Below are 25,627 nucleotides of genomic sequence, written 5' to 3' on the forward strand. Positions count from 1 at the left end.
CATTAATTTGTCTCTTTGTTGATACCTAACTGAACTCACCTCGTTTACTGAAATTTCGCACAATATACAAGATTTTCTTATTGCAATGAAACGGTAATAATAGTTACAAAAGCAAAAACAGTGTTTATGAGGAAAATTACCAATAATTTAAATTATATTTAAATTAAAGTGATTTTTTAACTACCTGCCGCATATGTTTCTATCTGGGCCCATGTTCGAACCTTTCCGATATGAATATTGTCATATTTCGGTAATTTTTAATTAAAATTCAACGATGAAGCCAATTCGAAAGAAAACACTCAGCTCCTTTGTCGACCGTTCGCGGAATGTATCATTGATGAATATCATTCAGTAATGATTATTCAATAATCTATAGACGATAATCGGATCATCTTTGATCTTATCCAATATATATTTAGTTCGTAGTTAAATTATATTTGAACCCTCATTCTTCAATAATGTAAATACAGGTTGTCTAAACACTGTCCACCATTAATTTTTTTGTAGGTGCGTTAAAAAAAATTAAACAATTAAACTGTTATTTTTGCCTTGTTTCTCATGAGCCAGAAAATATTGATTTAACCTTCCAAGATAGTGAAATAAGTATAGTGGCTTAATATTTGAAATAACAAGTCACTCATCAACGAACGTTTTTGTAAAGGTTTTTGACACTGAATTCTTAGGTGTATTTGCAAAAAACTATTTTGAACATAATACGATATTCAATTAATTATTCTTTTCGTGTAAGGTCTTGGTCGAGATGAAAAAGTTAGTATGACGAGCGGGATTCGAACCCACGACCTTCGGCTCAATACGCCGCTGCTCTTGAACCACGCGTATTGAGCCAAAAGTTAATAAAAAGAATAATTAATTGAAAAGTAATTTTATCAATTAGACTACTAAACATAAATGGAATAATACGTTGGGTTATCCAACTTCTTCCGTCAAGAATCTATTTATTTAATTATCATTTAAATTGATCGTAAGTAAATTGCTCATGGTACAGAAAAATATAAGGAATATATTTTCTCCAATAACATGGAAAAACTGGTTGCTTTAGGTCATTAAAGTGATTTTTACCCTGGTAGGATATGTCGGATATATACACCCTACATCAGGAATCGGAACTATTATTAATAATTTACCATGGTAACAAATACAACATCATTTTAACACTTTATAATAATAAAACTTTAAAGTTTGAAGAATAATGAAATAAGAGATTTAATTTGTAGTGTTCGAGATCAAACAATGCTATTCTCAATTAACTACAAATTTTCATTTATTAAATCATATTTCCTTCAACAGATGTTTATTTGAACGTTGTTTTATTATTGTTCAATCTTTCACAATAGAAAAACAACTTAAATAACCCAGTGTTGTTTATAATATTGTATTTCGCCTTGTTTAGAATGAACCTTCATGTTTTGTTTTAATATTACCTATTTTTTATAAATAATTATACTTTATTGGCCGGTAATTAACGAGTCCTATTTAAACTTTATTAAATCGAGTTATTTATGATTCAAACAGTAATTAAAAACAAAAGTTTAACTCTTTGGCAAAATAATAAGGCAGGCATTTTTACTGATGTATGACATTTTGTTAGCTAAAATCATATTTATCTGCCATTCAAATAAAAACGTTGTGTTTATTTTCGTAGTTAGTTTCTGTTGAATTAGTTTATTTTGCACAAAATTGTTTAAGTGGGCTATCTTCTTATTACAAACTGAAAATTTATTATTGTTTCTTTGAAGTAGCACTTTCTTATAAGATAATAAGATCGAATCATATTTATGTAAAGTGTGTTATTTATGTTTAAAAGATTTAAAGGCATCGAGAAAATATTGATGTCGTTTTCTCCCCATCTTTAAATCTGAGGGGGTGGAAGTTCTAGCAGAATCTGTCCATGTTAAATTGGCGAATATCATTTTCCTTTTTTGGTGAATTTTTCAAAGATTTTTCTGTCGAAGAGAATTGAAGATACCGATTCTGTTTTTTATTAGCTAATCAGAGTGCCGGGGCGCTTCCAGCGGTCCTCACTTGAAGTTACGGGGCGGGGGGTGCGAATGAACAGTCAGTGTAAGGCCAGCCAGCAGGCAAGAACCCCTTCGCTTTCACCCCCTCGTGAACATGCGGTAATAAAATAGGCTTCTTCGGGAAAAGCGGTGTGCTTTAGAAATCCAGTGATAAAAGGGGGACTGACAATTTTCCAGTGAAGAAAAGTGGGTCGGACGCAATCCGACCATGATGTAAGTTAGGCCCAATGCCTCAACAGTGTCGTGCAATAATGGGATCAGTGGAAATGATTGCAAAGCAGCATCTTCTTCTCATCGTTATCTTCAACGCTGCCTCTGGAGCTATTACGCAAGGTAAATTTTAATTCCAATTTCATAAATTTCTCCTTTCTCCAGTATTTGACACATTCATCCACCACTCCATAACAACAAAATTCTCAAATTGAAATACCAAATATTGGGTTGTCCGGAAAATAATGCAGGATTTTGGTATTAAACAAAAAAAAAGAAACTAGTTACTTTAAAGCAATGTTCTTTAATCAAAATAATTTCCCANGAGTAATCCTGTAAACGTAAACAGAATATTTTATATAGATTTTTTTTAATGAAAACTTAAAATCCTGCATTATTTTCCGGACAACCCAATAGTTCAAGAATTTTAAACCATAGTTTATTAAATAACACATGTATTTTTTTGGTAAACAACACTAATGATATAGCATTTTTTTTAATAGAAAAGTCAGATCAAGTTTGATTTAATTTTTGTATACGATCATTTATTCCAATAGCAAGATTTCATATCTCTAACTAATTAAATATCTAAAAATCAGATTTTTTATGAAAATTTTATTTTATTGTGTTTTTAATTAAACGATTGTGTAATAATCTGCGCGAGGCCAAGTAGTAGATAGCATTATGAACATAAATAAAGTGATAATTCATAAAAACATCGGATAAATAAAAAATCTAATGATAGTGCACACATCGTAATGAATTAAATCAGAAAAAAATTGTTTTCGTTAAAATTGCTAAAAGAATACTAGATTATTAATAAAAAATGTATTTATTGGATCTAAACAAAATGTAACAAAGTGTTTATTTTAGCCTTGTTGTCTGCCAGAGATAGAATCGGGAGGACCGTTGTTTTTTTATATTTTTATAGCTAGTATTTTCAATTTTGAGTTGTGTTGTATCAATTTTTAATTAAAACATTAATACGAATTCGTTTGTGAATGAAAGAACACATTAAAAATATTAAAATGTTGATAATGAATTGAATAAAAATTATAGAAATATATCTTAAATTTAACCATTTTCATTTTACTTGTTAAAAAAACTTGCAGAAAGGCTTGATGGGAAATAACTTTTTATATTTTTCAAAATAATATTTCGCATTTTGGGTTGTTATGTGATGTATTATTAGTATTAATATTTGATTATATCGCTACATTAAATTTAAAACACGTTGTACCTAGTATTGGATAAATTTTCAGATTTAAATATTTTTCTTTTATCTGTTCTAAAAAATTTATCTTACAAATTTATTCTTGCTATTTATTGGTGCTAACAAAAATCGACAGAACGTTTATTTAATTAAACTTCTAGTTAATATTTTAAATTTTTTGCCGAGTTATGTCTCGTTTGATAGTTATGATCAGATCTAATTGTGCACAAATTTGATATTCAATCGACAAGAGCAATAACTTTGAAATTAAAACAATCTCTTGAAATTGAAACAATCTCAGAAAAATGTACTTATTGGATATAAAAACTCTAACAAAAAGTTTATTTTGATCTTTGATGCCTGTCGCGTTCTTTTCCAATTTTTTAGCTAATATTTTCAATTTTGTTTTAATTTATATGTTGTATATTTCATTCGATCGTTAATAAAAGTAATTTAATAAATGACGAAAACACCAACCACATTTGTCAACGAAATAAATAGAAGATGGATAAAAATATATTAAATATGAAAAATTCATTTTATCGGTTTAAAAAAGAGAAATAAAAAGTTTATTCAAGCGTTTGATGTCAACTGTTGAAAGCATCTATGAAAAATTACTTTCTTAATTTATTTTTAATTTCGTTATGTTGTATTTCTATTTAATTAGGTTATCACATTAAATTTTAAAAAAGTTATCACTTATAAAAACTTCTATATTTCACTATGTTTTTGTACTGGTTCTAAAAGAATATTATAAAAAATTTATTGTTGTGTTTGTTTCTAGAAATATAGATTTTTTTTATTTTTTCTAGCTAATAGCTAATAGTTATTAGTTGGCTAATAATCGATTGGAACATTAATTATCCATCACATTTGAACTTAATATTGACATTATTAACAATATTCACTACGTTGAAATTGTTTAAAAAACATAATTTGAAGCAAATTAAAAATTTATGCGAAACAGTTAATTAACTTTACAGGGTATCACAGTTTTATAATAATGTATTTGCATATATTGTTTTATTAATTTATGATCCAATTTTTGAAAAGATATATTTTTTCTTAAACGGCTTTTTAATATAAATAAAATTCTTAAAGAATTGCTAATAAAATTAATTATGAAACTAATCATGTGGAATTTAAACGAAAATATACAGGTATTTGCATAAAACTGTTCAACGAACCACCAGGTGGAGAATATATTTCTCCGAGATGGATTAACTAAAGTAGTCAAAAAGAACTTTGTTTTAAGCCGCATTTGATTTGAATTTTCTTTTGATTTTGATTGATCAAATAACATTCCGTTTGAAAAGGTAAAGTTAAATTTAAAATTATGCTTTTTTTTAATCTATAACCATTAAAGAAATGAAAAAATAACAGTTAAAATAAAAATATAATAAAAAATCTGGATCTTGAACTATTGTAATATGTTAAAGAGTACTTATTTGTATTTAGGTTTGCTCTTTCTATAACACGAACATTTTTCTAGGCCCGTTTAAATCACATTGTTTCAATTCCTTCTATGAAATCTGACAATAGGCCATCATAGAAAACCGAGGCTATAGCAGACATGTTTAAACGCTGTTGAATATTAAAACTAAATTGAAAACTTTATTCTACATGCGTCCACAAACTGTGTGTAATTATATATTCACGTCTCATACTGCCAGCGGTTCCGTGGAAGAGTTTATGCAGAAAGATTTCCATGTAGAAATTACAGAACCACCCGGATTACTTCAATCCCTTGAATCACTAGGAGGCACATACAGTTGCAAAAACTACTTATAACTCGACCTTATATATATATATATATATATATATATATATATATAAATTAACTGAAGCAAATTATCGGAAGTCTTTTAAAAAGAAAACCTTTTATTTAACTAACTGAATACAACAGCTGAGACGTTCTACTTCTATGTATGAAAAGAGAATGAATAATAATTAGATATCTACTTATAACGAGACTGATCGGTAAAAGGAGAAAATGCGGTTTAATGCTGCTTTACATAGTTTTTACGAATATTGACTACACGTGTCTTATACCCGAGGGAAAGTGTAACTTTACCACGATTTGAAAATAATAATAATTGAAAATAACGAAACTGCTCCCTCCTCAAGTTAGAGCTTCCATGAAGGTCTAAATCAATTAGAATTTACATCAATATTCTTTAACGTCTCAAATACAATTATTAGAATTTTATATCACTAATTCCATTATTCACGTATACTTAACATTGGTTAAAACAATTGTTAGTATTTACATCTCCAGAGCATCTGGATTACATTTTGTTGATTTATTTACAATAAAACCGTGTTTTTTTTTTCAAAATATTATTACACAAATTATCATGAAGATTATTCGGAGATCATGAGATGCGGTCTGGTGTGACGTAGGGTTTAGAAAAACATTTTCTTCATCGTGTCAACGTTTCGATCTTTATTGAGATCATCTTCAGGGCCTGGGATTTATAAACATTGTTTAAATTTTACAAATACATGTGGGATGTGGAAAAAAATGTGAATTTATACAATGCTAGAAGATTTTATATTCAATTAAAGTATTTTTAATCGCTCAAAGTGAATACTAATTTATTCACAAATATCCCCGTTGAAGAATGTACTAAACTCATAAAGCAAAAACTTACCGAGAATTCTATTAACGAGTTGGTAAAAAATGATATAATAGACATCTTAAATATATGTCTACTATCTAATTATTGTAAATTCAATTATAAATTTTACGAAATGAAAGGGTTACCAATGGGGTCTCCATTATCCCCACTTTGTGCTGAAATATTCATGGATAATTTCGAAAAAAATCTTTTCAAATCAAAGAACAAATTAATTAAATCTGTTCATTTCTGGAAACGCTATGTAGACGATATTCTATGCATATGGTCGGGAACATTAGAGGCTCTCAAAGAATTCCTCCAGCTAATTAATTCTCTACACCGTAATATAAATTTTACATTGGAAATTGGCAAAGATGGCTGTTTGAACTTTTTAGACCTAAAACTGTCCATAATAAACAACCTAATACAAATAGACGTATATAGAAAACACACAACTACAGACACTATGATACCAGCGGATTCTTCCCACCCATGGTCCCAAAAGGCTGCTGGTTTCATTTGGCTCATAGACCGGATATTAAAACTTCCGCTGACACCTGATAACTATAAAAAAGAATTAAAAACTATTAAAACCTTACCAAAAAAACAACGGATATCAAGAAATATTTATTGATAGGTGGCTAGTTAAAATAATAAAAAAATTAACTTTAAACGAATCAACAATAGGACTCAGCCACCCCACCACAAATGAATCATTAGGTTTCCCTTGTTTGCCATACATTGGTGAATTATCGGAAAAAGTTAGTAAAATTTTTAAACAAGAAGGTTTTAGAATAGCTTTTAGAAGTACGGGTTCATTTAAAAACAACCTCTCAAAACCTAAAGACAAAGTAGACGACTTGGCAAAAAACGGGGTTTACCAACTCAATTTTAATGATTAAATATATAGGACAAAGCGGTAGAGAAATAAAAACATGACTAACTCCAGCAAATTTTCGGAATTTAAGGACCATCTAAAAGAAACAAAACACAATTTCAATTCAAATCTAAATACAAGAGTGTTACATAGTTTCAACAAAGGGAAAGAATTAGATTGGTTTGAGAAATTTGAAATTAAAAAATGTAAAATTGAACATGGTGATAAATGCGTTAATAATATAACGGATTTTGATCTACCTCCCATTTTAAATATGTACATAAATAATATCAAACATCCAAATAATTAAACTAATTATTTTAATTGTTATTATTTTTATAGTAATTTAATAATATTAAGTATTTACTAGTATAATATTTATTTGTGTTATAATTTCCGCGTTTCGCACGTTCAAATTGAGCGCCATTAAAAAAATCAGCTGCTAATTGGAACGTCGCGTTGGCGGAGGTATCAGCGGGTTCACTTTGGCAATTCATGTCGAGAGACGTGGTTGTAGAAGTCCTTCAACCTGATGATGAGCTAAAAGGCTCGAAATCCGGATCGTTGCAAAACAACTTACTGTGAGTAGGAACTATCTTTTTAAAAAGGATTGAACACCACACTCACTCCATCATTTATCATTTCTACTCAAAGTGTTTGTTTTCTGCATAACTGTGTCATTGTTGTGTATCGTGTTCAGAGTGCCAGAGAACTATTGATGTTTTTTGTCTATGTATGTTGGATTTTGAAGGGGTGGGGAATAGAAAGATGTTTTTATATGAGGACTTTATATTTGTAAAATTCTGGAAGTTGTTGCGGCATAAGTCTAAGATGGTTACTCTGTATACTATGTAGTAGAAAAGGCTTTCCAAAAGAAGTAGATTCATAGATGCATAGTTTGCCTCTGAAACTTGACCTTTTACATACATTGCTGTCTGTAAATATATACTTAGGCAACTCAACAGAAGTGTTTTTAAAAATAATTTTTATTTAACTAACTGGTTACAAAAGTTGAGACGTTCTGCTTCTACGTGTAAAAAGAGAGCGAATTATAATTAGATATCTCGAAAAAATGCAGTTTAATGCTGCTTATACAGGGTGAATTGCTACTCGTGCTACAAACTTCACCAGTAGATTTTTGACCCTAAAATGAACAAAAAAGTTCATATTGACCATGGTCCGATTCTCAACCATTTCAGAGTAATTTCGCTTTTTATCGATTTTGAAAGATATCACGTCCTGGCGTCGGAAAATCGTGATATCTTTTAATCTAAACATTTCTCTTAAAATCTATAAGCACCGTTGAAATCCCCGTTAATTTTTCAATAAGAAGATGAAGGTGGCAAAACGTTTGGGTCTTTCTTCCTTGACCTTCTAGCTGTTTGTAAACTTCTTAAGCATTACATACTAAATGGGCATTAAATTAAATTAAAAAATTTCAATGGAATTATGATTTTGATTCTCTCTAAAAATTAACGGGGATTTCAACGGTGCTTATAGATTTTAAGAGAAATGTTTAGATTAAAAGATATCACGATTTTCCGACGCCAGGACGTGATATCTTTCAAAATCGATAAAAAGCGAAATTACTCTGAAATGGTTGAGAATCGGACCATGGTCAATATGAACTTTTTTGTTCATTTTATGGTCAAGAATCTACTGGTGAAGTTTGTAGCACGAGTAGCAATTCACCCTGTATAGTTCCTAATATTGTCTACGATTTGAAAATTGAATTTTTTCGGGTTTGTGGCCAATATCGTACTCCAGAAAAATGTTTATTATATTATTTAAACAAAAATCTAAAGGGCTGTGCGATGTTACAATATATTTTTCCTTTAAAAATTTGAGTAATTGAACGAAGAATTGGAAGCATTTTATCCGACAATATGACCAAGATGGAACTATTACTTGGGATATGATATCTCGCTTTGACATCTAAAAATACATTTATTTATAAAGCAGGACTTTTTTAAAGCAGCAGTCAGTTGGCCAATGTAGCATTTGATGTTCCTCTTTTCGAAGTTGTTAAAGGAGGTTCATTTGTTTCCCTTGTTATCGTCGCCGATCTATATAGTTTATTATAAAGAAACATCTCCTCCTTGTCTTCTAAAAATGAATTATCTTCCCTTCTGAAAAACATTACAAGCAAAAATAAACTCTCTAATTTATATAGCTTAACGACTGTTACAGGAAAGTTTCTTAAATGAAAAACTGTGATAGCTCGCCAATTTTTTCCTTGTTTGATACAGTACTTCGTTTCCAACAATAAAATGAATTTACTAAGCAATTTTACGTAAGCATGAATTTAGTTCAACTAAATTATTAAAAATTATAATTTTATATAAAATAAATATTGGGATTTTTTCTGAGAATAATTTGTGTAAAAGTGATGCGAAATGTTTGACCTCTTGAGTTTGACACTCATCGGGTTGTTTTATGTTAAATTCTTTTGTACGACAGGAAATACTTTGCCTCAAGTATGAAGTATTTTTTTGTGTTTAAAGATTGCCTAAGATGTACCTTATCGCTTCGTGTACAAATCGTCCAACCTTCTCTTGAAACAAGAGAAGAGGAGGAAAGTGTTTGGAGGACGGTCGTCTGTTGGACCGGTAATAAGATTTGTAACAAACTGGCGGTAGATAGTAGCAGGCTGGAGATAGCGGGTTTCCTTACCCAGTCAACCTATCTGCTCCTTCCTATATCCTGAAATTTGAATGCCCAAGAGCCTTTAATGCGAAATTGCTGGATATCGTTTACCACGTTTGTTACTCTTATCTATTTGGACTATTTCGCTCTAATTAGCAAGCGGAGAAAAAAAAACTTGAAAATATATCAACCATGTCACATCACCGGCGTGTAGTCAAAAGTAAAGTTTCTTTTAAGAACCTATCATTAAGCCTCAAAAAAAATGTTTATTTTATTCTCAAATATATAATGAACATGTGTTGAAGTATAAATGATAAAATATTTATTTTTATTTAAGGGGTCTTATTTTTCTGGCTTTGTTTAACTCAACTTCCACTGAATATATTTTTATTTTGAAATGCATTTCTGTTATAGGAGAGTCAGATTTTGTTTAAATAAAAAAACTTTGATTGTATTTCATTGATTTTTCAAGGTCATACAATTGTTCAAAGCCAAAATGTTGCCATATTTCTGTACCATTTTTTCAAAATCTGTTTGGTCTGTTATACTAAACTCTTTTTGTTTTATTTTTCCTGATATGTTACGAATCCGATGCTAGGGTTGTAGCAATAATGAATCTTAATTTTTGTTAATAATCTAAAGTTTTGACAATTTATTACAACTTGATTTTTACAAACAAATTTATTTTTCCTCGTATCGGTTTCTTTAAGATTGCTTGCTACGATTTTTGATATATTATTAAAAAAAGTTTTGCATAAAGGTGTACAGGAAGTTGAAAAATATTTAAAAATATATTTCAGTTTAAAATATACTTTTAAAATGTACCAATTTTTTCAGGAGTGGTTTTCTATTTGAGCTCGAATTTTCCCCTTAAAATTTTGATTCCTATTTTAATCAACCGACTATATTTTAGTTGAGAAAATAATTTTATAACACAAAATATACAAAAAAAGACGAGCGTCTTTGAACAGCAAAAGATATCGAGAACTGCTTGTTCCTCAAGACGTTAAACTAGAGAAGACGATTCTCAACTGTAAAAAAAAAGTGCGGTGTTTAGTGACCGTTAGTTAATTATTATTTGAAGATCGTGAGGTGCGGTCTGGTGTGACGTAGGTTTTAGAAAATAAATTTCTTTACCGTGCCAACGTTTCGATCTTTAGTGAGATCAACTTCAGGGCTGAAAGTGTTTGTTTTCTGCGTAATTGTGTCGTTCTTGTGAACCGAGTGGGGACTCTCAACACGACTCACAAGAACGACACAATTACGCAGAAAACAAACACTTTGAGCCCTGAAGATGATCTCGATAAAGATCGAAACGTTGGCACGACAAAGAAAATATTTTTCTAAAACCTACGACACTCCAGACCGCATTTCACGATCTTCAAATCATCAATGTAAAAAAAAATACATTTCTAAAGCTCGGAATCTCATGGTATCGGTTTCATTTTTACAATCACCGTTCTAGTTAATTTTTAAAAAATATATGTAAAAATATGCTTTTATTGATACTAAAAATTGTTGACCATATTCATTTTGAAACAATGAAATTTTAACAAATTAAATAAAATAAATTTAAAAAATCAAATTTATTTTTGTGTTAAGAGCTGGCTCTGTGATTTTATTGATGCATTTATTTTAATGTCTAGAGCCAATTTAAACAGCATATAACAGCACAATGTTCAGATTAATATAGAAAAAGAGATCGTACATCGAAACTATAAAGATACGGAACACTACTGAAATAAAATACTGGAAACAAATAATTTGTCCCATAGAATGGCATCCAAAAAATGCATAAATTAATTGCTGACTGTATGGTAGTGTTAAAACATACTATTTTTTATGTACAAGCCTGTGCTAATTGGTTTAGTTGACCGATTTGTATTTTCAACTCTAGTGGTTTTGAGTTCAAGTCGGCGTAACTTGGAATTTAATCTGACTTTAATTTGTAAAAAGTATTATAAAGAATTTATATCTGAACCCTCCTATGGGATATCCATCGGGTAGCTGGACGTTAGGCACTCCTGCATGACACTTTATTTTACTTTTACTCGTTTTACTATGCAAAGAAAAATTAAATATTTACGCAAAAACAAAATAGCACTTATTTGACTTTTTCTATTGACAACTAATAGAATCTTATCATTTTTATCCTTAGAATTTAAGTATTTTTTATGCGACAAAATGTTGCATCCTTTCAAATTTACTAATATATTTCAGACACGGTTTTTTTTCTTTTTTTTAAAGGCATAAAACCACTAAGGGTCATAGCTGCCTTAAAGCTGATTATTACTGTTGAACGCCTTTTTAGCAAGCCTAACTTCGATATGGAGTTTTATTTATAATCATTTCTATATGATAGATAAAATAGGAAGAAGTGTAAAAGATAGAGAAGACTTATATCTCATCGATAACTGCACATTTATTTTTGTACTCTTATTGCTGTATTCATAAGTAATTAGTTTTAAAGTTTCTAAAACAGCCGATACCATGACATTTGGTTATGTTTAAACCCAGATTGTTTCTATCATGAAGTAATATATTGACTTTGTAAAATAATACATAGTAAGTAGTACGTGCATAATAATTTTACCAAATAATAATCCATTTATTACTTACCAAGTTACTTCTTTCAATTCTAATTGAAAGAAATAACTTGGCCAATTGACAACTAAAACGTAAATGGATTAATATTTAATAAGTAAAAGAAGTATCTCTTCAGTAAACAGCTCTCTGAGACCACTTCATAAGTCGCTGAGAATCCAAGCCTGATTAGACGACTTTGAAAATGGCAAAAAGAGGGAAAATTCGAACGGTTCTAGGTTAAGATAGAGTGGGTGTCCGAGGGGATCGAAGTCACGATAGCTCAAGTGGTAGAACAACGGCGTATTTAGCCAAGGGTCATGGGTTCGAATCCCGCTCGTAACACTGACTTTTGTATCTCAACCAAGGCCTTAAAAAACGAATAATTAACTAATTAAAAAATGGAAATTTTCAAGACCTCAACGAATAAACTTAAATACTCACTATGCTTGACAATTTCGTTGTTGTACGTTGAAAAAGTTTGGTAAATAATGACAGAATTGTTATAATTTCATTGTTCAAGACTTTAACATTTTTAGTCACAAGGGAAGGCTACGATCGTGGGGATCACCGATTTTAATGAAAATTGTTTTATGACGCTATGTCAAAAAAGTAGACATATTGTGATTCAGCTTTATTGCCAATAAGCTTTAGAAGCGAAAACAACCTTTTGGCTTTTTTATTAGAAAACTAAAACGTTTGAGAAGTTTTTCATTTAATTTCATCAAACCTTGTTAAAATAATTTGTAAAAAGAAATATTCTGTTTTTCAATGGTTGTGTAAACGTTAAATTTTGATAAAATTCAGAGGAGTTATGAAGTTTTAAGTGGAACAACAGGCGTCTGCGGAAAAAATACCTCGGGCGATCCAGCCCGAAAATGTACAGTTTTTTTTATTGAGATTTAAGGTGTGCATAAAATGAATGGTTAAAAATAAAAAAGGAAGTTTTTAACTCACTTTACAGTAACGGATTTTTGTAACTCTTGTATCTTTGGTAATATTTATTTAGAAATCGTGAGATGCGGTCTGGTGTGATGTAGGTTTCAGAAAAACGTTTTCTTTATCGTGCCAACGTTTCGATCTTTATTGAGATCATCTTCAGGGCTCAAAGTGTTTGTCTTCTGTATAATTGTGCCATTCTTGCGTGTCGTATCGAGAGTGACCACACACACGACGGTAATATGTTGTATAAAATCCCGTAAACAAGGTGTCACCTCATTTTTTTTCTTTGTAGTTCTAGATAGGAAAAAAGTATAAATTGAGACTCCCCTCATTTTTCATGTAGTTTGTTCATGTAAGGTCGATTTATTTTTTTCGACATTTCGATTCGCACTGAGCACTGAGTTATTAAAATCGGTCTAATAAAATCGGAGATATGATTTTTTGAAAACACCCGGAATGCTGTTCTAGTGAGTTAGATCGAAACCACTTCAATTTGTCTTGTATTGCAAATATTTTGAAATGGGGTGGAAAATTAGCCAAAAACGATGCAAAATGCAAAGTTTATGGGATTTGGCAGGAAATGTAGTAAGCTTTCAGACTTTTCTCTCTACATTGACTGATTTTCCACTCCTCCATCAAATATTTGCAGTAGAATGCAAATTAAAGTGGTGTGTAATGTACATTTTCTTCCTTGCCTTGTACCATTTTAAGAAGTTTAAATTATTACTACAAAAATTGGACACTATTGACTTTAAGGATTCAACAAGCCAATAATAAGGAAAAAGAGAACAGTAAACAACAAATAAAATATTGTGTAAATATGCGTTAAAAACGTTAAACAGGATCAATTGCTTTAAACAACATAATAAATTATTTTAGCTTTGTTTCTGATCAAGCAGGCGCTTTCATTCATTCACACAGTGCGCTTTCATTTTAATTAAAATGGAAGGCGGCTGCCACTAAGTTAATTATTAATTATAACCAACATAGTATAATAAAAAGACTTTACTAGTAATGAATTGAGATATAAAAATTTATGACTTTTCGTTATATGGTTATTGATAGTTTGGTATCCGTAAAAGTTTTGTTTAAACGAAGAGACAAGATGCTTAAATGAAGGCTTACATTTTTTTACTCCGGAGTTTGTCTGGCTAGGAAAAATATATTAATAGGATTTCTAACGTTAACACAAATCAATCTATGGAAAATATGTAATTACATTATTAATATTTTTTTTAATCTTCTATCCTAAATTAATATTAATGGATTTCAGTTGAAATTCGTATACCGTTGGCCGGTGAGTTTTTTTGTTAACTTTTGTTTAACGAATCATAAATAATGTATTATTAATCATAAAACGCCCATAACCTAATTTATTTGAGGTAAAAACTCATTGATTTGATTCAATGTAAATTTAATAATTTAATAAAGGTCATTTATCATCGGATTTTCTATGGTTTATTAAAGAGACCGCCCGTGGAGAACTTTTCATTGATGTTGCACGGTGGGGGTTCAGTTCGTTTTTGGGATATAGAAATTCTTGAGCACCAAGTATCTATCTCTATTTAGAAGAAACATATTTCGGAAAATTCGCAAAAGGTTGTCCAATATCCAATGTTTGTTGAAAACATCATCACAATATAAATGCGAATAAAATAATTTTTGAACAATGTCAAGAAAAATACCCTGACGGCAAAAAATTCCACCCACTTGTAATATAATTTGATTCGCATCTATTTTTATATATTAATCACAGTTTTACGTTTTTTAAAGTTTAATAATTGAGTCTTTGCCTTAAAAAAATGTAACTTGCTAAGGAAAATGCAAAAAAGGCGGATAGATAAAATTTGCTTTAATGTTGTTTTAAATTCTTAATTAACATATCAATCTTTCTTCGTATTTCTTCCTCTTGCATTAATTATGGCTCAAAGACATTCGGCATACTCAAACAGTCTGGAAATGCCTCTTTGCTAGAGGTTACCTTAATTAACGAAGAGTACTTTCAAGATCGTGGATTGTGTCAGGAAGTGATGGACATTCTCTTATTCGTCTTTTGCGGTTTAATGGGGTTCCAGTCTGAAGAACGGGCTGCTCAGGCTTAGACCCTGATTTTATGCTGTTGAAGGTACGTTTGTACTATGCGAGCGACATGTGGACGGGCATTATCGTGTATTAGAATAGGATTGTCGTTGATTTCATCAAGGGTAGACAAAGCATGATGTTCCAAAAGTTTCATCCGTCAAAGACCCTCCACGAACAACAACCAACTCTGTGCGACTCTCCATTGAAATTCCCGCCCACTCCATCACTGAGGTCCGTTGAAAAGGTTGGTTCTGGGAAAAATTGCAGGCTTAATACCTTTCGTTTTGCCTTCTCCGTGCAACTCTGTGTGTTCTGGTCAATTCTGGTCCTCTTACGGGGCGAAAAGCCATCAGTACGTACTGATTTAATCTTCTTCGAGCAGTGCGTTCAGAAATTTGGACACCTTGAACTTTCTGGAGCTGATGAATCGCTTGAACAACAGTAAGGTACCGGTTTCGCATAATTCTCAAAGTCAAAAAACTTATGGTTCTGTTGCACTAGGACGTCCAGAACTGGTCTTTGTATGGTAGGACCCAGTGTCTCAAAAACGTCTAATGGCATCTCACCGAGTTTCCTTGGCGGACTCCGATGGCAATAGCCGCAGCAGCCTGGTGAAACTTATCATCAATAAGAGCCACACCACACGCAACATCTTTAGCACTAAATAATATTTTTAAGTTTACAAATTGAAAAAAAGAATCAAAGATGAGAATTAAACAGTTTATTGCTTCAGTATTCAGATGAGACTGAGTAAACATTTTAAATTCTGTAAAAAGTGAACATTAAAAAATACTAAATTCACTAGTTTCGTGGTCCGCTTGACCAATTAATATTTTACAATTAATCAGGGTTTTCAGTTGCGATAAAAAAAGTCAATGGCACGAGCGGGATTCGAACCCACTATCTTCGACTTGATACGCCGCTGCTCTACCAGTTGAGCCATTTTTCAAATGTCGTGTAATCAACTTGATTCTCGGCGACAAATGAAATGACCACGGAGAGCTTTAGTGATGAGATACTTAATTTTAAACTTATTAAATTCACTAGTTTTGTGGTCCGTTGACCAATATCTTCCAATTAATTAAGGTTTTCAGTTGAGATAAAACAGTCAATGGCACGAGCGGGATTCGAACCAATGGCAAAAAGGAGGGAAAATTCAAAAGGTGGGGATGAGTTGGGAAGTTAGTGCCCGAGTGGATCGAGGTCACGATAGGTCAAGAGGTAGAGCAGCAGCGTATCAAGCCGAAGATCGTAGGTTCGAATCCCGCTCGTGCCATAGACTTTTTTTATTTCAACTGAAAAGCTTAATTAATTAAAAAATACTTTCACCTTGTTTTGGATTAAGAATTAAGTGTGTTTACCTCTGATTGATATTCTCAATTTAAAACATAACATAAATAATATCTATTGTTAAAAACAATGGGACAAATTAAAAGCAGATTTTCTATTGTCGAGAAAAAGACAAAAAAAAAAATAAATTGGGTGAAATTTTTTGCCTGCCAGTGTATATACAGGGTGAATTGCTACTCGTGCTACAAACTTCTCCAGTAGATTCTTCACCCTAAAATGAACAAAAAAGTTCATATTGTCCATGGTCCGATTCTCAACCNGGACCATGGACAATATGAACTTTTTTGTTCATTTTAGGGTGAAGAATCTACTGGAGAAGTTTGTAGCACGAGTAGCAATTCACCCTGTATAACTCTGAGCTTAGCAGAATCGATTCCTGTACGATTTTTGCTCACTGAAATATATAAATTCCTCATCTATTACAAAAGCAGGTAAAACATTATTCAACATTCGTACAATTTAACTTACGGAGTATTGGATTTTCGTGTAAAGAAACCTGGAGAGAAGGCATGCATTGACAGGCCACTTACATTTCTCTGCACTCCAGCGAATAACAATGCTCCGGCCTTTTTCCCATTGTGACAAGATTGGCCCAGTAAAACGCAAGAGAACTTCTAATGTGGATAAACATTAGCATAAGACGAAAATACAAGGTTGTTTGTCTAACCATAAGTTCTTTTACTAAACCATTGTGTCGGTTAAAACACTTCGATTTTAAATGTAAATAATTCAATTTACTTTTGTACGAAAAGATTTATTTAAATTAATGTAAATTATTGCAAAGTGTCATTGAAAACGAAAACATTGCGATTTCTCGATATTCAATTAGTCAAAATTTTGTAACACGTTAGAGAAACATACTTTTTTAAATATTAAAAAGAAAAATATTCTTAACATTCAACCAAATATCCTTACGAATTTAAGGCTCTTGATTTACTAATATATTTTCATTATTTATCTCTTTGTGGTTTATACTTATTTATAAACACTTCGGTGCCATATTATGAAGTTGTAGTTTATTCCTGGGTACGTTATGTAGTAAAATATTTTAATTAAAAAATCTCATATGAAGAGCCGCTAATTCAATACGAGAAACTGGAAGACAATTTTATCTTTACGGACTTGAATTAAAATTTTATATCTAAAGAAAATAAAGCCCCTGGGTAGTACGGAGTCACGTTTGAATATTATAAGAACTTTAATTTTTTTAGGAATGAATGTTATTTATTTAATCCATTAGAGTTCGTGGTCCGATTGACCAAAACACTTTTTTCAATTAATTTAGCTTCATGTAAGGTATCGATTGAGATAAAAAGTCACTGTCACGAGTCAAAAAGTATATAATGAATTTAATAAGTAAAATGAAGTATATCTTCACTAAAGCTCTCCGTGGCAATTTCATTTGTCGACGAAAATCGAATCCTGATTACATGGCATTTGAAAAAATGGAAAAAAGGAGGGAAAATTCAAAAGGTGGGGGTTGAGGTGGGAAGTGTCCGAATGGATCGAAGTCACGATCGAAGCTTAAAGCCAGAAACATACTTAGCCGATGCTGCGCCATGCGACGCTACCCGACGCCTTGCCACGTTTTGGTGGGCTGTGCACATCTTTCCGACGCAAGTACACATCGCGTACAGTCCACAGCGTTTGCCACAATAATTACGATCACAATCGCAACGCATCTTTTGTTCTTAATGCACTGTTTTGAGCAAAACCTTGTAATAAATTGTTTTAAACTTAATTGTTTTAAATAAAGTTACTCCTAACCATCATAATTAAACAATGTTTATAAAAAAGTATGCATTTTTGATCTCGTTTACATTAAAATAACATGTAATTAATACAACGACAAAATTACATGTACTTAGTTTGAAAAAAATACAAAAAAATATGAGTGTCCTGTTCTGATCCGACATTACAAAATGGTGTAATTTTACGAGCAAAACTATGAAATAAATTGTTAATTAAATTTTATGAGCAAAACCGTGTAATAAATTGTTCCAATTTTAGTATATTTAGCGCCGAAGCGAGTATAATAAATTGTTAGTTAAATTCATTATACCAAAAAATCGTATTCCGGTGTTTTGATAAATTTTCTAACAAACCATTCAAATTAATTTTTTAAATAAAAACTAATTAATTTTTAAACACAGTTAATTTGGTTTATATTAAAATAAGTATGTTGTAATTAATATAACGACAATAATACATGTAGTTTGAATAAAAATATAAGTGTCCGGTTCTTTTGTCTTCGACTGTACTCGATGTGACTCGACGAAAATCTGGACAGTGGGGATCGCAGAGCGTCGGGTAGATGTGCATGGGGGTAAGGCAACCTTATGGAAAATCGGAGTTTGGTTTTGCGTCGGGTAGCATCGGGTAGCGTCGCATTTCGTAGCATCGGGTAAGTGAGTTTCTGGCTTAACTGGTAGAGCAGCGGCGTATTTATCCGAAGGTCGTGGGGTTCGAATCCCGCTCGTGACACTAGATTTTTTATTTCAACCAATACCTTACATAAAGATTAATTAATTGAAATAATGTTTCATATAAACTTGTAAATAAAATAATTGATTTGATTATCAAAAGCTTTTCCAATACAAAATATTTTTTTTTAACCGTGTAAGAACCATAAATAAACAAAAGTTTTAATATAAGTTGGACATTTTGATCTTAACCATCCAATTAACGGTAAATTTTTTAAATTGTATATTGTGTATTTTATTTGCATTTATAATTCTCATCGTTAAATTGCGATTGTTAAACATCTCTCCACAAGTCCTTATTTTATTGTTTAATAAATTTTGTTTCATTGGAATTTTTAGTCGAGTATTTTCCTTAATTGAAAACAGTTCTAATTATTTATTTAAATTTAAATGAAATATGTAAATCGTGACAAGGTGATGCCATATGTATTTCAAATGATACTACGAAAATAATTGTTTCATTACTCTACCCGCTAATAACATAAGCAGAAAGAATGTTGCCTTGGGATTGGCGAGAGAGGAAATTGCGTTTCTCAACCTGATAACGGGCTTCTTGCATTTATTGGACCTCGTAAATAAAAACGTAGATATTCTTTTTCCATAACTATTTATAATTACACGGTTAGCCATAAAATTTTAAAACTCGTATACGAATTTTCAGCAAAAATAAAATGGTAATCAGTGTTGCGTCACGTAAGCAGCGCAAAGGTAGTATAAACGGAATGAAATTATATTCAGCTTTAATCAGTGTTTAAATAATATGTTAAACTTTTTCTTGATAGCAGATTAAATTTCCACGTGATTATAGTTTAATAACGCAGCGCGTTAAAATGCCAACCGTAACATGAGAAACGTGCTATAATATTTCACCATAATATTAAGAGAATATAAGAAACAAATTTGACTAATGATTTCTTTTTGTAGTTATTTATAAATGATATTTTGTAAAACTCAAATATTAATTTTGAAATGTAATCTTTAAGCTAGAGACACTATAGACAAAAATTATCTTAACAATTTCGCTCAACAAATTAAAACAAAGCTAAAAAAAAAATAAAAAACTATGGGAAGAATCGATCCACATTACCAAGAAGGTCATAGGACGCCACTGACTATTCTCTACGAGAGGAATTAAAAGAAATAAGACAAATACATTTAAAACAAAAAGTTGTATGGTCAATATAAAACAAACAAAAGCAGAAGTTTTAGCCTTATCGGAATTTTAAAACCAAATGAATTAGTGGCAAATATATTCATGAAATAGAGCAAACAATTACAATCTTCCCTGCTAAAAGACTTCTGTGTTTAACCTTATTACCAGAGAAATATTAAAAATACCGAAATAGGGTTAAGTCCATGATGTCAATCGGACTAACATTTGTTCCTAGTATCTGGAAATTTATAGAAGTCATCATGATATCAAGAGTGAAAAAAAAACAGCCAAGCGAGGATCAAATTAGGTAGGCCCATTTCCATACTAATAATAATCACTAGGCTATTCAGGAAGATATTACTAAAAAGAAAGAAGAATGTTATCCCATATTATCAATGGCATATCCAAAAAACCTTCAACAATAGACCAAATTTCCCGAGTAACGAGTATAATAGAAAAATCACGCAAAGAAAAACTCATTTGTTCTGTTTTCTTCCTTGGTGTTTCATTGGTATTTGGCATTTGACAAGGTACTCGATATTTGATTGGTACTTTGACATTTGATCCTACAATAACAGGAAAGCAGTCTGTAGCTATTATCACTTCCTAAAGGACAGTCATTTGACAAACAAGAAGATAAATATTCAGAACTAAGAAAAATTGAATAGTGGAGTACCTCAAAGGTGTATAAGTATTATGTTCCATAATTTATTTGTAAAATATAAGGGATTTTCTGAAAATGAATTGCATAAAATTTACAAACGGAAAAATATACAATCAGCTCAAATCGGTACATATTAATTTCGTAAGGCGAAAATTTTTTACCATATGTCAGCCAATTCATTTTGTTTTCTGAGTGCCTTTCGTGCCTCTAGAGTCCAAATCTGCAAAGCCACAAATAAGCGCTTTTTTCCAATGTCTACCTCGCACATATCCTCGATTAGCTCTTATCAATTTATAAACGAATCTGTAAATATAAGTTCATTATTATAAAATATAATTGTTTGAATATTACGACATAATTTATCTAAGAATCCATACGAGCGTACAGACCAAAAAGCAATTTATAAACAAATCACAAAGTTGGGCCATTTTTTGTTTTTAAATGCAAAAATTTTAAACATATAAAATCAAGTATAAAATTTAACTTTGTTCGAAAACAATTTACATCGTGAAGGAAAATTTAATAGAACAATGAATCTGTCCATCGTAGTAACAATATATAAAACATATTTATTACACGCCCATTAACGCACCACTCAATTTATGTAATTTAAAATTAAATCCAATATCCTTCCCCATTAGTGAAAGGTAATTAAGTGATATCAGAGAGATAAATATTTAAAATAAACAGTAAATAATGATTTGTTTCAAAGGTTCAATGTAAGGACAAATAATTTGTTGAAGTAGTAAGAAGCGGAAAATGTACAATCAGCTGAAATTGGTACATATCAATTTTGTAATTAAAAAGTTGACCTTCGAGCAAGATTATGAAGCCATACTGTTATACGTAGCGTTCCTATCTTCGTAGAGGTCATTAGACTGGTGAAAAAAAAATAGACTAAATGCTGGGTTCACCGAGTCCCCCTGTGACCATAGTCCAACCGGAGGCGACGGGGTTCGTCGCCTCTCTCACTCTCTCTCTCTCTCTCTCTCTCTCTCTCTCTCTCTCTTTCTCTCTCTCTCTTTCTCTCTCTCTCTCTCTCATTAATTTTAATTCTTTGTACATAGCTTCCGTAAATAGCTGTAATTTTAGTTTTAAATATATTCTCTGTGATTACAAATGTACCTGTAAGAAATTGCTAGTCAGAACAAAAACTAGTTGGACCTCTAGTCTTATGGATTTTTAGCAAGATGTCTGTTTTCACCGTCAAAAATGTAGTATGCTGGCCATGTGATCCATAACCTTAACCCAAAAACGCTTTTACAATAGTTCTTCCATGTTAATTGTTTTCTAGGATGGAGTACATCTCGCTCATCGTATTGATTTACTAACGGCTACCATCATTGTAGCTGTTCAAGCTTTCATGCTACCGTTAATATGTTTATACGCAAATATTATCTGTTTTTCTTGTTTCGTCGAAGAATGCAGTAAAAAACAAATAAAAAGTTTAAAAAAATTGTTTTCTTCATTCTTGGGAAAGCCCTGATGATGTTACTATAAGTTGCTGAATGCTCGGTTAGCCCAGCATTTAGCCTACTTCTTTTCACCTGCCTAATGACCTCTATGAAGATTGGAACCCTACGTAGATTATCTGCAGGTCGATCAACCCACATCATATCTCCATACTGTTATAATCGAGTTCGCCAAGGGATATACCTGCTGCTACCCTCTGTAGCGATAATGCCACAGAGCAGTTCCATAGTGAGTTATACGTTGTGGTATGCCTGTATACTGTTTTGTCCTTACACTTGACTCCTAAGAGCAGTTTTTACTCTTAGCTCTAAACGGTTGAGTTTTTGTTTAAGTAAAAGGGGTCTCATGTTTTGCCAACGCGACTTTGCCCTTTACTTCTAAGTAATAAGGCTATTTCAATTGGCAGGTAATGATCATTAAGTCTTGGTTTGTGTCGTCTAGTCTCCATTACATTCCTTATACACTCCTTTACTTAATCAAGTTTATTATTTGTTAAGTTATTTTATTTTAAGGTAAAAACTTTTGTCTGACAAAGAGATACGTATAGCGAGCGGGTCTGACCAAAGGATAGCTGATCACCATTGTAAAAGTTGGGTTTCCGTCCACAACAATAAACTTCATATTGAAAATAACAATACTGCCAGATATCATAGGAAACACCCTGGAAAGGGCAGTCGTCAACGCAAACGTCGATTCCACCCATTCATATATTGAATAGAAATGAATGGAAGCAAAATGCCATTAAAAAATCAAATATGTCGAGAACAAACTTTATCGTTTTTTATTTACAGGAATCCACGTATTGCCAATTATTGTGAAATGTTCTAAAAAATTATGTAATTTAATACTTATTAAATGATGACTAATAATCGACTGAACTGATGATATTTCAAGAAATTTGGCATTCACTGACAAACCATTATTCTACAATAATAAGTATGTAAATATAATAAAAAATATGTACATACATATATAAATATAATATAAAAAAATTTTACGTACTCCTATAAACCTTTGCTAACATAATATTTATAATTTACAAATAATTAAATTATTTCACTACATTTATTCAAATGTTGTCCTCTTTTTCCTTTCTTACTGTGTTCTGTAGTGTAAGGGTTGCGTTCATTTCACGTTCTCGAGTAGGTAAAGGTAAATTTCTCGAGATACTTTTGTAACTCCTTATTCCTTACGACCCAAGGTGCACTGACCGTGCTATGAAGAATTTTATTTTGGAGAGTTTGTAGAAGTTTTGTAATAGATAGTTTTGTACATCCCCATATGCTCAAATATGATTTAAAAGTTGATTGTATATTACATTTTGTTTTAGATTGTAAGTTTGGAGTCCTAAGAACAAGGATAGTTTATCCATAATAGTTATGCGTGTGTGATCTTTAGCGTCCGGTTATTCAATAATTTTGAAGTAGTGAGGAGCAGTCAGTAATGAAGTAGTTTAGAAAAAATCCTTTTTTATTTTTTGGCAGAAAAATCCTAAGTGAGTATACTTATATGATAACTCTATGGTATAATGGCTTCATAATCTTGGTCGAAGGAATGTAGGTCAATTATTAATTATAAACTTGATATGTACTACTAAATACTTCAACAAATTATTTGTCCATACATTGAACCGTATTTTTACGAGGGTTCGTAACAGCATAGGTTATATCAACACTCGGGGTGCCGGTGTTTTTGAAAAAAGCCCATTTGTAAGTATGTCGGGTTCGAAAGCAATGCCGCTGGATTCGAACTCGGGACCTTAACCTTACAGTGATGAACGCCGTGTCAACGCCTAAACGTTGCGGCCACCGACGCCACCATTGAACCTTGAAAGAAAACATTATTTACTGTTTATTTTGAATATAATAGCTCCTAATTACCTTTACTAATGGGTAAAAATAATTGATTTAACTTTAAATTAAATAAATTGCGTGGTGCGTTAATCAGCAGCATACATGTGTATTAAATGTTTTATACAGGTGACTGGCGATCGAAAAATTCCGGAGGTGTTTCTACTCAACCTCTGCAACAAAAAAACTACCAATAAACTCCTGTCAAAATGTCAACCGTAAAGAAGTAATTTCAGATTCTTTTTTTAATTTTTCAACTTAGATACTGTAGGTATACTACATCAATTTCCTGATTGCCTTCAGGAAAAAAAGAACCAATTTCTCTCAGCCTCTAATGAAGTCGTTGGAAGCTTGGTATTCTCTCCTTGCAGCAGAATCATTACCGTTCAGTGACCGTAAATGAAATGCGTATAAGCACGACGTTCATTACGGAACAAAGACATAATTTAAATCACCAACCTCGTCATCTGTTAACATAAAACAAACTGATTGAATTGAACAATACAGAACTGACAGGACATTCAAGAGCCAGACGGATTTCCTGGAGAAATTGAGCGTGCCCCCCTTTATCGACACCAGTTTTTTTCAACAAACTGCAAAATTTTTGTGGCCTTCCAGAAGCGCAATCCAAAAAGGTGGGTATACCTCTGGAAGCTAATTGAACTGAGAATTTTTGAGGAAATTTGCAAAACTCCAACATTTGGTAGTTATTAACAGTTACCAATCCAACATTTCCAAAAAAATTCCATATTTCAACATTGTGTTTTGTGTGGTGATTAATGACCGTTAATCGATATTTATTTAGAAATCGTGAGATGCGGTCTGGTGTGATGTAGGTTTCAGAAAAACATTTTCTTTATCGTGCCAACGTTTCGATCTTTATTGAGATCACCTTCAGGGCCTTGTGTTGTCTGCATTTCAGCAAAAAAGTTCTCTGATTGAGAGCCGATGCAAGTTTCTTCTCATTATTGGCGATGTCCTTCAGTATACTTTTAGTTTCGTGTCCATAATATGTAGTTGCAATTTGTTCATAGAATCCCATGTTCTTCGTTCTTCTCGTGTAGAAATGTGTAGTGATTAGTGAGTTTTTGCTGAAATGCAGTCAACACAAGGCCCTGAAGATGATCTCAATAAAGATCGAAACGTTGGCAAGATAAAGAAAATGTTTTTCTGAAACCTACATCACACCAGACCGCATCTCACGATTTCTAAATAAAAATTGTGTTTTGTCTGAAGTTTTCGTGTAGAATTTTTTTCACATGCAATGTAAATCGGTTTCCTTACTAAAAAGATAACGTTCTTTAGGTGGCCTAAACCAGATTTTTCTGCCGTCAGTAATTTTGAAATTTATAAGCAATTTGATGGACCTAGGTCGAAAAATAAAACAAAAACCCAAAACCTGAAATTACTTCTTTACTGTTGAGATTTGGACAGGGGAACA

The 25,627-nt window shown here is 31.6% G+C and overlaps 1 protein-coding gene across 3 annotated transcripts in view; it reads left to right on the forward strand.

Annotated features, from left to right (window-relative positions):
• The first annotated feature begins 2,062 nt into the window (after positions 1-2,062).
• Positions 2,063-25,627, forward strand: part of LOC106663794 (hemicentin-2) — a 653,163-nt gene continuing 629,598 nt past the window's right edge. For all 3 annotated transcript variants that reach the window (XM_024229781.1, XM_024229783.1, XM_024229784.1), the window contains exon 1: positions 2,063-2,372. In XM_024229781.1, coding sequence (XP_024085549.1) covers positions 2,267-2,372 — 106 coding nt within the window. In that variant the 5' untranslated portion in view covers positions 2,063-2,266. The remainder of the gene's footprint in view (positions 2,373-25,627) is intronic.

The sequence above is a fragment of the Cimex lectularius genome, unplaced genomic scaffold (genome assembly GCF_000648675.2).
Source record: "Cimex lectularius strain Harlan isolate CLEC.00 unplaced genomic scaffold, Clec_2.1 scaffold41, whole genome shotgun sequence".
Taxonomy (NCBI): Eukaryota; Metazoa; Arthropoda; class Insecta; order Hemiptera; family Cimicidae; genus Cimex; species Cimex lectularius.